Source organism: Vigna umbellata, chromosome 4, assembly GCF_029865625.1.
Source record: "Vigna umbellata cultivar VRB3 chromosome 4, Vumbellata_1.0, whole genome shotgun sequence".
Classification (NCBI taxonomy): domain Eukaryota; kingdom Viridiplantae; phylum Streptophyta; class Magnoliopsida; order Fabales; family Fabaceae; genus Vigna; species Vigna umbellata.
Genome location: NC_142168.1, coordinates 7,934,917 through 7,950,763, shown reverse-complemented (window position 1 = coordinate 7,950,763; position 15,847 = coordinate 7,934,917). Strand labels below are relative to the sequence as shown.

Here is a 15,847-nt window from a genome sequence, read left to right as displayed (position 1 = left end):
ATGTTGATTGCCAAGTCCATGTGAATTTTAGTTACTCTCTTTGCACCACATACCCATCATATTATTTACTTCACCATCTTCCTGTTTTAATGTTTTTCTTCAGATATACTTTCTTTAGCTTAAAACTGTTTGATATAGATTTTATAGAGTTCGTGTAATTGTGCCATAATCATGTAATTATGGTTGTAAGAAGAAGAGTTCGTGAAATTGTAATACAATTAGAACTGATGTCTTTGAACTGCTAACACCAATCTAAAGTTGGGTGGATTAATTTTTATTAAATAATCCATTTTAGTTAATTTTAATATTTTTCATCTTAATAAACTTTAGTGTTTAAATGGATTAGCTGTATTTTGCAGAACCTATCATTATTTTGAAAAGGACTTTCTGGAATATATTTTTTATATTACAAAAAGTCCATCGGGAGTCAAATATGAGAGACACCGAGCGAAGTAGGATTTGACTGAATTTATCTTTGTTTACATGTAAAATTAATGTATATTTTTTATCTTGATATTATTTGGTATAATTTCTGTCTCAACATCCTTTATATTAGTAGTAAGCATACACTTATATTGTTCTATGTATTTGTACTGTGATATTTTAAATATTAATTAATTAATTCTTTTTACAAAAAAGTTATAATAAAAAATATTATGTTATTAATGATCCAATGTTAAAATAACATTTTTTTCAATCATCAAATATCAAGAAAAATATTTGTACAGGTTTTAAAATAGAGTATCAAATAATAATACACAATTGAAAATTCATGACAACTATAATATATTTTTCAAAATATTGAGAAGGAAATTACTTTGAGAATCTGAATGAATATGAAGATATAAACAATTCAAACAATTGAAAGAGAATGGAAGATTGTACAATCAAATCAGTGCTATTCGTGAAAGTATAGATTTACAAGATTGAATCCTTTAAAATGAGAATAGAACATGCATATGTGACAAATATAAATAATAAATAAAGATATTAAAACTTGATAGATATGATCAACTGCACACCTTATAACTTATTTAATCTGATGAAATTATGTTTGCATTTTCTGAAATACAATACATTTTTTTAATGAAAAATTACACAGTAAAAAAATGTGTAATAAAAAAGAAACGATTATGTATATATAGTCATCTATACACATTAACTACATTTTCACCATCTAATGGTTACAATTATTTTTAGTTGATCTTTATATAATATTAATTTAGTCAAATATAGTATGATTTTATCTATCTTTAAGTTTGGTTAGTAACTCAAAATTAGAATTGAGCATTTATTGATTTTTGGCGACTGTCATTCATTAATTTGATAATAGATAAGACTTTAAGAGGGATTGGCAGTGTGAACTAATTGAATCAGTTGCAGAAATTAGGGTTTTCAAAATGACAATCATGAATTCACACCATATCTATGCAAAAAATCACAAATAGTTCTTTAAACATTGTCATTTCAAACAATTATTAGAAGAACTAATAAAAGAACAAAATATTGTGTTTTCAAAACTAAAGTTTTGTGGAAAATTTTTATGAAATTCCCGTTTCTTTTTATTGTTGAATATGCTATATAAATTGCTCATCTTATCTTTATTTTTATTATAACATTATTATTTTTTTCAATTATGTTCAAAACGAAGTTATCACAACAGAGAAAATGTAATCACATCTAAATATACACTGAACTACAAAAGATCACTTTTTCATTACAAATAGAAGAATAAGGTGATTTTTTTTTCTATTATAGAGAAAAATCTTAAATAATATTATAAATAAGAGTATTTATTGGATGAAAAACTGAGATAAATTTGATGATAACAAAATAAGAAAGATAATATCTGAACCCATTTAACTTTTAATTTATATCTGGTGGTTTAGATTGTGTTTTCTTAAGTTATCAGGGTCTTTAGGGGTATTTTTAATTTTTTTATTTAGAATTTCCTGCACAAGCAATTATTTGCTAAGGGGAATCATTCTCACTTAATAAATTAATTTGGATTTTGGTTTTTGTGACGAAAATATATTATTGACAGCTGGATTTGATATTGATATACTTGTATTTTGTAGTTTCATAAACAAAAATTAATTTAATTGCATGTTATTCGACAAGTTGAGAATATATAATTTAATAGAAGAGGTGATGTAAACTTAATTTTGTTAAAATGGAGATGCCGGGATTCTATTTTCTTTACACAACTTAAAAGAAAAATTCTACAATCTCTGTCTCTCATTCATTGATAATAAATTAAATAAAAATATATCATACACAAGAAAACTCTATTATATATTTTCATTCTGCTTCTAGACACATGAAAAATATTCATATTTAAAGTTAAATTTTTAACTTTTTAATTTTTAATGAAAATTAGAATTATTTTTCTTAAATTTGTTCAAATTACAATTTAGTCTCTCATCTTTACAATGTATAGATTTAATTATGTATTTTGTTAATGTTTCATTATAGTATTTGAGTTCTTTACTCTGTTTGATACGTTTGCGCTTCAATTTTAACTGAGAAACGTATTTTAAACGTCAAATAAACTTAATAAAATTTGATTAAAATGATTAAATCAGCATTTCTAAAGTTGAGATACTAAATTGGTTTAAAATTTTGAAGATAAACTAATTTTAATTTTCACAAAGTTAAAGAACAAAAATATATTTAGTCAAGATTAAAAGTAGCATTAATTATTTTTTACTCATTTATCTTCTTTGGAGATATTTTGGAAAATATAGTATGTAATCTTTTAGTAATAGAAGCATGTGTCGTTGTTTATATGAAGGCATACCAATAGTAGATATGTTGACCTTTTTCCTTACACTTTTTTCTTTGAAGATTGTGATTGAACATTAGATTACGTGCTTTTATAAATATCCCTAATTTAAGATAGACTACATGTGTTAGGTTGCTTTGTCTTATCATAAGAGGAATGTTCCATTTGTTATTTGTCTAATTTCAAAACTTGTTTATAAAAAAAAATGTAACACCTAGCTAATAGCATAAGACACTTCGCTTATTATATCACGAACAATTAAGGGTGCATTATTTCCCCTTTGTCCAAACACGCCCAAGTTGACACTACATTAGACTAGCTAATAATAAATTATGTAATTTAATAAAAAAGTTTATAAGATCAAGGTATTTCGTATTGTAATCATTAATTAGGGCCAAGGTTTCTCATAAGTTCTAAGGGTGTTGCTCCCTCCACCACCACACCTTTCTCCCTCCACCTTCTCTTTACTATTTTGTCCCTCAGTAAAATTTTATTTTTAGGGTTATTATTTTTTAATTTTACTCCTTCACAACCTATTTCACTGATAACCTATTCTAGTCTCGTACGAGTAAAATACTTTTCTTTCATTTTAACATTATATTTCTTTCTCTCTTTCTTTCGTTGTTGTGAGATACTACAAGTTGCAAAGGTTGGTGGTGGTGGAAAAAATTATCAAGCAGTCTCCCTCTCGTGGTGCAGTATCGCTCTCGTGGCAGTGCGTGGAGTGGTGCAGTGCGTGTCGTGCTTCCTCGTATTCGAATAAACCTTGAAATAAAACCCTAAAATAAAAAATGTAACCTTTAAACGGAAGTGACATCCTTCAACGGATGTCAACATCCGTTTAAGGTAAAACGGATCCGTTTTACCTTAAACGGATGTTGACATCCGTTGAAGGATGTCACTTCCGTTTAAAGGTTACATTTTTTATTTTAGGGTTTTATTTCAAGGTTTATTCGAATACGAGGAAGCACGACACGCACTGCACCACTCCACGCACTGCCACGAGAGCGATACTGCACCACGAGAGGGAGACTGCTTGATAATTTTTTCCACCACCACCAACCTTTGCAACTTGTAGTATCTCACAACAACGAAAGAAAGAGAGAAAGAAATATAATGTTAAAATGAAAGAAAAGTATTTTACTCGTACGAGACTAGAATAGGTTATCAGTGAAATAGGTTGTGAAGGAGTAAAATTAAAAAATAATAACCCTAAAAATAAAATTTTACTGAGGGACAAAATAGTAAAGAGAAGGTGGAGGGAGAAAGGTGTGGTGGTGGAGGGAGCAACACCCAGTCTTTTCTCAAATGTAATAGGCTGTTTCACCATGCATCTCCAGTGATTTCATCCTGCATCTTTAATTTTCGAAAATAACTTTATATTTTTTTATTGAATTTCAAAATTTGATAAAAATAATAAATTTTTTTATATCGAATTTCGAAATCTAATAAAGAAAATAAAAAATGAAAAATAAAATTATCGAATTTCGATAGCGTTGAGGCACAAAAAATGATATGTAAGAGTTTTTAAATTTTAAGGACAGTTTTGAAATAATTGGAGGGGCAAGATGAAACAATCTATAATTTGGGGAGAGTTTGTTCACTGCAATTTTACCCAATGATCCACCATCACCCTACTAAATATCTTGTAAGGGACCATTTCTTTCTACACCTCCACAACTTTTTTCCAGCAACCCATAACTTTTCTTTTCCGTTTTGCCTTTTTTTTAACTGTATAATCCAAGAGTTATTTTTAAATTTTTAGATTATCTAATTTGGAAGTCATCCTTTTTCTTAAATTCTTTTTAAATTGTATAATTTGGAAGTTAAATTACTTCTAGATTAAATAATTAGAAATTACTCTTTTTTAAAAAATTAGAATTATATAATTTGAAAGTCATTTTTAACTTTTAGATTGTATGATTTGAAAATGATAGAATGAAAAAAAAAAATGTGGGAAGTGCAAAAAAAAAAACTATCTAATAAGAGATGTAAAAATGAACTAGCTAAAAAACCAGTAGAGTGGGCTGATTCACCATATATAAAAAATTGTGGTCCACCTTACTAAAGATTGGATTCGTGGAGTACTTGGCAATTATCTTTTAAAAATTTGTATTTTTAAATTTATTTATGTATATATATTTTTTGAATCACATACAATCATATAAATATTTTTCAATTTTTTAATTGATTAATTAGCGTATTTAATAAAATAGATTAAAATAATTATTATTTTTATATATTAAATTATTTTATTATAATTAATAATTAGAATATAATTTATAAGTGTCTATTATTTAAATTAAAATACTATTGCATGTTTACCTATTTCAAATAATATAATTCAACAAAAAAATTAAAAATGTTTTTTTGTTTTAGTTTATAATTTAAAAAAAGGAGACTAACAGGAATTAGTTTCATTTCGTTATACCTATTAATTTGGCGAGTTAGACAGATAGGTCAAAGTAAATTGATTGATTGATTGAAATTATCAACTGACTTTCAGTTTAAGGTCCACCTTATAATCTCTAACGTTAACGTTAACACAAAAATGACATCCAATAGAAAAAATAACAATTATCCAATTATATTTTCTAACTTTGATATTAATGTTTTATTAATATCAATCAAACAAGTGATAAGATCTAATAAAGTATATGATTTTTCGATTTTATTATTAATGACATTAATATCAAAACGACAAATGACACCGAAGCAAGTAACCTCAGTATTTGACTTTATTATTAACTGAACAAAACTGAGTTTTAATATTAATGATATGCAAGAACGAATCTTCTTAGAAGTCGCAAAATGACGTGATCTCAAACTTTAAAATTTTTGTATATGTATTATAAGAATTTATAACAATTAAATTAGATAAATTTAGCACTTTTTTCATAGGATAAATATGTTTTTATTAATTGACTTTTAGTAAAAATTGAAATTAGTCTATTTTTGAATTTTCACTCAATTTAGTTCTTCAAGTTTAAAAATATATGAATTTTGTCTTTTAAACAAAGTTTGTTAAACTTATTTAATGTTTCAAACGCATTTTATGATAGCATTTGAGTTGTTTACATTGTTTAACACATTTTTTCTTCAATTCATATAGTTCTAAAGATGAGAGACTAAATTAGTCGAAAGTTTCAAAAGGAATCAATTCCAATTTTCACCGAACCTTGAAGGACAAAAATATATTTAACCTCTTTTTTATATAAAACATGTCATTTAATATTAATAAATATTAAAACATAAAATTGATTATAAGAAAAAATAAAAAACTCATTAAGATATTTTCGATTTTGTTTATCTTTTACTCTTTCACACGTTCTTTTTTATTTCTAAAAAAAAACACAAAATCATTTTTTTTTTCTCATTTGTAATATGTTTAGTTTCATTGTAAAAAAAATGTCTGTTCCTTTCATACTAAAATATTAGTTTTCTATTTTTTTATCTCATTAATCTTTTGTATAATACTTTTTTATGAACATAAAAAAATTAACTATTATGTGTTTTTTTTTATTATAAACATTTTAGTTGAACTTAATTATCATATATTTTTTATTTAATAATTATGTCTCTCAATATTTAATTAGATTTTAATATTTTGTCCTGATTTTTTTTAAGTAGATATGCTTATGAACAATAAAAGAATACCTTATTTTTTTATAAATGATAAAAAGGAAAACTACATGTAAAGATGAAAATAATACAAATTCAATTTTTTTATAGTGTTAATGATTCAATTATTTATTTTTGTTTTATTAATGACAATGATTAAAAATATTTTTGTTCTCATTTTTTTTACTTTAATATTAATAATTTTATACTTTAATAATAGTGACATTATTCTCTAACTTTAATATTAATATCCTATTAGACATGATTAGAGTCAATAACTCATCATTTTAGATATTATATGCTTTCGAAGCTAGAACTTTGTCACAATTTTGTCTTTAAAAATACATATCGAAGGGTAGAAGGAGAAATGAGTATTTAAACTGCCTTAGACTTCGACTCCTAAGTAAAGTGCGACTATTAGTATGATAGGAACATAAGTTTCAGTTGAGGTATTAGGGAAATGACTGGTTTGAAGGGCTTAAGTAAACAATGATTCATTTTAGAACCTCGTTATCGACCACATGGTGGCACCAAATGATCTTAATAAAGACTTAAATGCTCTTGAAAGTCGAAATGAGATTTCTTACTACTTAAAGGGGAGAGATTCACCCACAAAAAGCTCTCTGAGTGTAATTTATAATATATAAGTGGGTGCAAACCTCACCTTACAAACCTATTTTGTAGGTTTGACTTAAACTTAAAATCCATTTCTTAACACTAATGCTCAAGTCAATAAAAAAGTTTATGATTTATAAATTTGAATATAAGATATTGAGTGAATATTCCTTAAAGATACTAGTTGTTTATAATATTAATATAGGTCGTGAATATTTGTTATCATTGAAATAATATTTATCTCAAAAATAATATTTTATCACAAATAATAATTATAATATCAAAATGTTGATATCAGTTGTAATAGATATTGTTCTAATATATACTATTTCATAAAAACCATGCTCTTCAGAAAAGATTAAAAGAATACATAAAAAAAATACGAATACAATATTTTGGATTATCATTACTTTTGTCTTTTAATTTTGTATCCATTTCCAGTTGGATCAATTAACTTTTCTTATTTAGTCCTGTTTTCCAAGTTGTTTTCCATTTTTTTTATAAAGTTTTTTATTTAATTTAATCCTTTGAAATTGTCTAATATTATATCAAACATCATTCATTAACTTCTCTGCATATTTTTACTTTTTTTCATAATATTCCGTCAATTCATAAAAATGTTGTGATTGTAATCTCTTAAAAAAATGTCAATTAAATCAACAATACTCAAAACCATTGGTCATTTTAGTTTCTAAAATGCAAAATTTATTTATTTATTATTATTATTCCTATTTTTTATGACTTATTCTTACTATATATATTCCTTAATGAAACTAGCGATATTTTTCTAATTTTAGACACTATTGTGGGAGAATGAACAGATTCAAAGACTACAATTTTCAGTTTAATTAAGAACTAAAATTTTTAGTCTTCAAAATATAACATAGTTAGGCGTTGAAGATAAATATGACTAATGGTGAAAAATGAAGTCATGATGATAATTTGTAACTAACGACCGTTTTACAATGATTATTACATTACATGTTCAAAATAAACAGGTAAGAAAACTTGAGTTGTCTTCAAATACAGCTAGTTATACAGATTTTAGTGTCAGTTTCTATGTTTTTTGACGATGTAACAAGGAAAAATATATAATTTTGTAAAAATACTTTTTTAAAAAATATGAACTAATTATGTTTAAGCAGAGAAATTTTTTAGTTATTTTTTAAGTAGAACAATTATTTAGTTACGTATCTTATCAAATAAACATTTTGTTTTATTTATTAAAGAATAAAGTTATGTAATTAAATAATAATAATAAATATATCTTTTTTATATGATAATGATAATGATAAAGATTAATACTTAACTTCAATTTTGGGCTATAAAAGGTATAGACACACACAAAATAAATACAAAGACATCTTCCTTTGTTCCTCTTTTCCTCTTTCTCTTGTTTTAGCAGTGGTAGAATGGCAAGGGGGTATGTCAATTTCTTCCTTCTAAATCATTTATATGATTACAAATATTGTAACTCTATTTTCCTTATTACTTAGTAGATAGATCTGGGCATTCTGCATGATTCAAGTTAAAAATTGTTACAAATCCCTAATTTTAAAACTATTTTTTCATTCCTTAGGAAAATTTATTTGCTATCACAAATGTTTCCTTCAAATTTAAATTTATATTTTACATTTTACATTTTTTAAGAAGATCTTTTCAATAGATATGTTTTTATATGTTAAGTTTATTAAATATATATATATATATATATATATATATATATATATATATATATATATATTTATTTTGTGATGAAAGGTTAATTTTCCCCTTTGAACCAAGTATATTCCAATTCACAAGATTGTTTAAGGATTTTTTTCTCTATTAATTTATTATTTATTCTTATATAAAAGAAGAGTTTTGATCTAACACTTTATATCTTTTAAGCTTTCAATTTTTTCAAGGGAAATTGGATATTATGAAAGGTTTTATCAAAATTTTATGTATTAATTATCGAATTGTATTAGAGATGACAAAACCGATCTGAATTGGTAAATTAATTTTGAATCTATTCGAATACGATTCGTGAATCGGATTAAGTATTTTAATTTTAACCTAGATCCGCCGCGACTCATCAACTGGGTTCATCATTGATAACCTTTTGTTTATTATTTTTTAAATTAATAAAAAATAATTTTAATTTTATTATATATTTTTCAAAAAACATTATATATGGAAATTTTAATATATATATATATATATATATATATTAATTTACTTTATGATTTAATTTCTCAAGAAGGAAAAAAGAATATTTAAATAAAGTTTAAAGAAAAAATGTATAGATTTTAGGATTCATTTTCTATTTAAATCAATTTTACAAAATAAGCAATTCAATTTTTTCTTTTTCTTTTTTTTAATATTTTTTTAGCCGCTTAGTATATACTTGATATATAGTTCACCTCTTAATATTGATAAACTATTCTTGACTATCCGATCCAAATTCATCTTAGAAAAAAATCAATAATTATGTCCGATGAATTAGCTATTTTTTGAATCCAAATTTACAATACAAAATATTTATCTATATACCCATCTTTTAGAAAATTTGATGGTTTTACTTTCACCTGTTTCTTTAATTTTTTTATTGAATTTATTTATTTTATTTATTCAATGAAAAAAGTTCATTCATATTCTGTCTCATGTTTGATACTTTTCAGAAAATATTGTCCTCAGTTTTCTCATAATAATAATAATTATTCTAATATATATATATATATATATATATATATATATATATATATATATATATTAGTGATTTACATTTATTGATTGAATTACTTTCTGAATTTCTCTTTTTTCTGTCTTTCTATATATATATATATATATATATATATATATATATATATATATATATATATATATATATATATATAATTGTCCATAGACGTGGTGAAGGAGAATTAATATCGAAATTGGTGTCATTTATATTTGTGATTAGTGTTGGAAGAATAATTAACATTGTGTTGTTTGTCTAATGTAATGATTTTGATATATAAACAGGATTCCTGTATCTGAGTTTAATCCCATCCATGAGATTCAGTTCGAAGAAGTGTTGGGTCGTCCAGATGGATTACCTAATCCTGTAGGAGAGTTTCATGTCCAAACTCAATCTCATGATGTGCAACAGGTATTTATATATTACTATTTTTCTTTTCTATTTTCTCTTTCATAAAACTATTTTTAATTCAACTATCATAATACATTGCTTTGCCCTTTTCTAAAAATAAAGAATTTTTTTTATAACATTTTTTCTTAATGTTGATCAGACTGAGCAGCAAGGATTACCCAACTTTCCTCCTAATTATTCATATGAAATAGGAGAGTCTTCATCATCCAGGAATGTTAGGGTTGAGTCCTCCATAGATCTCAACACTCAACAGGTTTATTCATTCAAGTCACAATTTTTCTCTTATGCATGCTTTAAATCTGTTTTTCTCTAAATTTACATTATTTATTCAATTTTTATGATGTTTTTAGGCTACATCTTTAAAATATGTTCATATTAATATTTAAAACATATTAAAAATTTCTTTTAATATATTAAAATTAGTGTATTTTAAAAATACAGCATAAAAAAATCTCAACAGATACATCTATGTAAGGTTAGTGTGTGAGATAAAAAGAAAGTATTAACAATAAGATTAAAAATTAACATGTTTAGAATTGATGTTATATTAAAAATAAATAGAAAAAAAATTCATAAATTTTCATATATGTAATCATAAATGGACTTCAATCAATGATTCATTAATTCAACTAATGAATAATTAATTAAATATGTTGATGAATGCATCATCTTTATATAGTCTAAAATTTGTATTTATTTTTAGAAAATAATTAAATACATTTATATTTAAAACAATCATTCAATGACTATATTAAAACAATATAATAAACAAAATAAAATAATTTATAAGTTAAATGAACTTGTGTATACATGTATATATCATTACTTTATTAATTATAAACACTTTTAATCCACAAAAATATAATTTCTTTCCTTGTTTAACAGAACTCCACTCTAATATACCCTCAATTATCTACATATACCTTTGTTCATGTTTTCTACATCATACAATTGAATAATGAACTTAAGATTCTTGTTCTTATTATTTCTTTTGTGTAACAGTCTCTGCAACAAGGAATATCTGATCTGCACCTTGATTCCTATGAAACTGGAGAGACTTCATCAGCAAGGAATGTTAGGGTATGTTATATTATATATATATATATATATATATATATATATATATATATATATATATATATATTAATGCATAAACAGTCTAAATAAGTGATTTTTTTTATGGTGGCTTTATTTGAATATAGATGAGAAGGAACATTGAAGAGTCTCTGATGGAATCAGTGTATCCAACTAGTCCAGTCACTGCAAACCCTTCTCCACCACCACAAGTCACTGGAAACTCTTCCGCCTCAGAGTAAGTTGAATTCTCAACTGCAGCATCAACTTTACACACTTTGATAAATATAAACACACACAAAAACATGCATACGAGGCTACTATGATTTATGTTTGAGATTTTTTATGTTCTGTCATGAATGTAGGATTTTCAGAAACTCAGCTTATGATCCATCATTTGAAATGCGTGGATTACCTTTGGATCCTCATCTGAGATTGTTTTTCTTTAACAATAACCCTGAACAAGCAGCTGCCTGGTAATTTTCATTCTATATTCTATCATATTAACACATTAACATATGCATGCACGAATGTCTGAGGTATTCTTAACTATATGTTTATCATCTCATGAATGTAGCAATAGGAACACACTTTATGATCCATCGTTTGAAGAGCGTGGATTACCTTTGGATCCACACTTGAGATGTTTTGCCTTGGAATTGGCAAAAAAGAATGGTGGTAAGTTTATTTATTTATTTATTTATTTATTGTATGTTCTATTTTTTTATCACTCATGTTTTAGGTTTTTGTTGTTTCAGAAATCCTTAATCGTTTGATTTATGTGCTTATGTGTATATATTGTTCATGTTTCAGGTAATGACGATAAGCTGGATTTGAATTGATGGCTAGGAAGGAATTCACAATTGGCAGGAAGCATGGATTCATATATTTGTGCTTTTTAGTCATGAAAACTTAGACAATATTATGGTATTTGTAAGATTTCAAATAAGCCTTTCAGACATCTTACTCAAAGGCATTTAGATATTTTTCTTTATTATTTAAGTTTCTGGATTGGTTTTATATGGTTGGTTTTGCTTTTGAACCTATATTTGAACCTTTTATATGCTCTATTAATAAATATATACATTGATAAATGATACCTTCTTCGTGTTATTCATTAAATCAAATTCTATTGGTAAATATCTCATGATTAGATTTGGAAATTTTTATAACTTCAAATGTTGTAAAACCAATACTTTATTAAGGATAGTTCTTAAGAAAAACTCTACATATAGGAAAAGTTTTAATGCATGACAAGGTAACTTTAATTGTTAACATTAATTATTTGTTGACTCAATTTGTATTAAAAGTTATTATGAAAGTTAGTAAAACTTTAAAGAGTTTTATTAAAAGTTATTTTGAAAGTTAGTAAAACTTAAAGTAAGAGTTTTAAAAGAGAAATATATATTTTTTATCTCACACAAATTAGTTTGAAATAAAAAAATAATTATCACACTTTTTTTTAAGTCGACTTTTATCTCCCTTACAAAAATTATAGCTTTATAAATGTTGAAAAATGATTTTTTTTCTTACCAACCAAGTATTTTGTACTTCAATAAATATTGTGACTCGTGGAAAATTTTTTCTTGAGAAAACAATTATAATAGAAAATATACAAACAAGGTACAGTGGAAAGAGATATTGCATATATGTGGATTCCCAAAATAAATAAGAGGTATTATTTTTCTTTCTTAACAAAATTTCTTAGATATATTTTAAATGTTCATATAAATTATTAGATTTTGTTTTTATTTTAAAAATTTTTTTGGTCTGTGATATACACTTATGTTACTTTTGGTCTTAAAGTGGTTTATGTAGTACTTTGAATGTTCAAATAAAGTATTTTATATAGCGAATTAGGAACTAAAAGAATTATTAGGGGTGCAATTTTTTTTAAAAAAAATCAGAATTAAGACCTCATAATTATTGTGGAGGAAAAATATATTTGACCTGGAAATTTATTTTGATGAAAATTAATTTGCAAGAGAGTAAACATGTTTAACTAATAGTTGCATTAATAGTGCAACATGCACATGATAAAAATTTATTATTGTAAATAACAAAGATAAAAATGTTTAATGCTTTTTAAGATATATGTAAATAGGAGATAAACTTAAAACCCATTCAATATTTTCTGAAAAACATTCAATAATTTTCTTTTCATTTAATTGTTAGTTTAATTATTTACTGTTTTATTAATTTGTGCATTTATGATTTATATTATTTAATATATTTTTATGTAAAATTATTAAATGTTTTTAAAATTAAATTATTTTAATTTATTAAATAAAAACAAATATTAAATGGTTTTGGTATGCAGTTAAAAGGTAAGTACACATGCAATTAATATTGAATTTCATAAATGGTGGAAGTATGATGATTTTTAATGTATGAAGAATTTCTTATGATAGTTCTATAAAAAAATATATTTATTGCACAATTTTGTAATATGATAATTAATTTCAAAATTCTTTTTCAAGCATGGCTGTTTATATAAGTTTATACAAATTGTTGTTTATATAAACAACCGTGGCTTATCTGTGAAAGAAGACACTTGTAAGAAGTTACTCAAATTAATTTTTATTTAAAATAAAAAATGTACTTTTATTAATTTAATATAAATTTAATTATGTCACACTATATCTTCAATTGTTTTTTAAAATTTAAATAAAACAGAGTCATATCAATCACACAACTTCAACTATTTTCTTTAAGTTATATAATCATGTACAACACTTCAACATTTAAAAAATAATAAAAACCCTTTGAAAAAATAAAGTCATAATCGCACAAGATTTTAATATTTAAAAAAAAATGTTATTATGCATGATTTTCTTAAAACATTTAAAAATATTATATTTCAATTTTTGAATTAAAATATAATTTATTTATCATAAAGTATTGTTAATTATTTATTTTAGTTTCTTCAAATGTTTCTATTCAATCGTGTTAGTCATTTTTTATTTTACAATATTAATTCTATCGATTGAATGATAATGATGTATTAAGAGATATTGCATACTTCTGAGTTGAATAAAAATATTGTTATATTTCTCAATACACAATCATGTCAGAATTTTTTATTCATTTATATATTAAAATAGTTTTATCTAATACTAATTAAGATTTATATAAAGAGGGCTAAACAAAGAAAATAATACCTTAATTCTAATTAGTTATTTTATAAGTGTGTATGGTATAATGTCTTATATAGTCGGTAGACCGTGTAATAAAGCAATGTCAATGATACACACGTCATGTTAAGCGGTGTTAGAAGGATAGTTAGACTGTTCGCTGTGATTGTTTTAAATTATGAATTAAGCAGATAAAATGGGCTTACATGGTGTTGGATTGCAATTGGGTCAACAATGACTTTAGTATTATTGGGCTAATATTAATTTAAGGTCCATGATAAAACCTATAAATATTAAGGTAAGTTACAGAGGTAAAGGTTAACTTAATTGAGTTTTGACACTTAACTGTGAATTAAGTTTGTTGACTAAGATCTAACTTGAGCGACATAATGTTTTTAGCAAGTACACACCGCTCGAATTGAACTCGATAAAAGCGAACCCAGTGATCTCGAAGGAAGGAGGAAAGCAAGGTGAGGACAGAAAGGTGTGCTTCTCGGCCCACCTAAAAACATAAAGTTATAAAAAGTTTTGAAATTTAAAGCTTTTTTAAGGGATTAAAAGAAAAATGACTTAAAATAAAGACTAACAAAAATTACAATGAAAATAAATAAAATAGTGGAAGAGTTAGTTTAGTAAAAACGTTAGCCCATGGTAATTTAAGAATTATATTCCTATTTAAAAACTCACCAAATTTATTTTCTGATGGTGCTTTGACTTTATTTGAAAGATATATAATTTGAAAAAGATATAATTGAAACAAAGAAAATAAACATATTTAACCTCTTTAGTAGTCATAAAGTTTCAACATTTTTTATTTAAATTGATAATATGGAGATCTGAGTTTGTAATTGTTGATTTGTTTTATTTTTGCAATTGAACTGAATTATGATGTATGAATGAATTATTGAATTGGTAGTTGAGTTATGAAATGTAGTATGAATCTATGATGTGGTATTTTTGGCTTCTAATGAGTTATATTAAATGAATTGGTATTGTTTTTAACTTGAATAGAAGATAAGAATATTTATTAGAGTACAAGGTACCTTCAATTATTGCAGATTTGGGTGTCTAGGTTATGAAGACTTGTTGGGCAATCCAACTATAGCTAAGAGAGTGCTAAATTTGAGAGTCATGGGAGGTTAGCTCGCTAGGCAAGCTAACTTTTGTTAACCGAAAGCCAAATTCGAGTTTGTCAAAGAGTAAGGAGAGAATTGGTCATTGGGCAAGGTCTTGCTACACACATTTTTATTTGCATTTTTATTGTAGTGCTTAACTCACTAGACGAGATATTTAGTTGCTAAGCAAGTGTCTTTCTAGAGGTAATTCACTAAGCATGTAAATGAACTCGTTGAGCGAGTCTGTTAAATGTGATAATTTATATGTGTTTTGAAATATGAATTATCTTTAAAAAAATATTACATTTGGAGTGATTAAGGATTTATGGATTTAAGGACTTAGGGGTTTAGGGGATGAGCAGATAAGAGA

General features: G+C 24.7%; 1 protein-coding gene across 1 annotated transcript; it reads left to right on the top strand.

Annotated features, from left to right (window-relative positions):
* Positions 1–8,392: 8,392 nt before the first annotated feature.
* LOC148199165 (uncharacterized) lies at positions 8,393–12,341 on the top strand. The gene is made up of 8 exons (XM_088111345.1): positions 8,393–8,444; positions 10,028–10,154; positions 10,294–10,407; positions 11,157–11,234; positions 11,357–11,466; positions 11,594–11,704; positions 11,806–11,906; positions 12,042–12,341. Exons 1-8 carry the CDS (start codon positions 8,434–8,436, stop codon positions 12,068–12,070), a joined length of 681 nt encoding a protein of 226 aa, XP_087967471.1. The 5' UTR covers positions 8,393–8,433; the 3' UTR covers positions 12,071–12,341.
* The last annotated feature ends 3,506 nt before the right edge of the window (positions 12,342–15,847 follow it).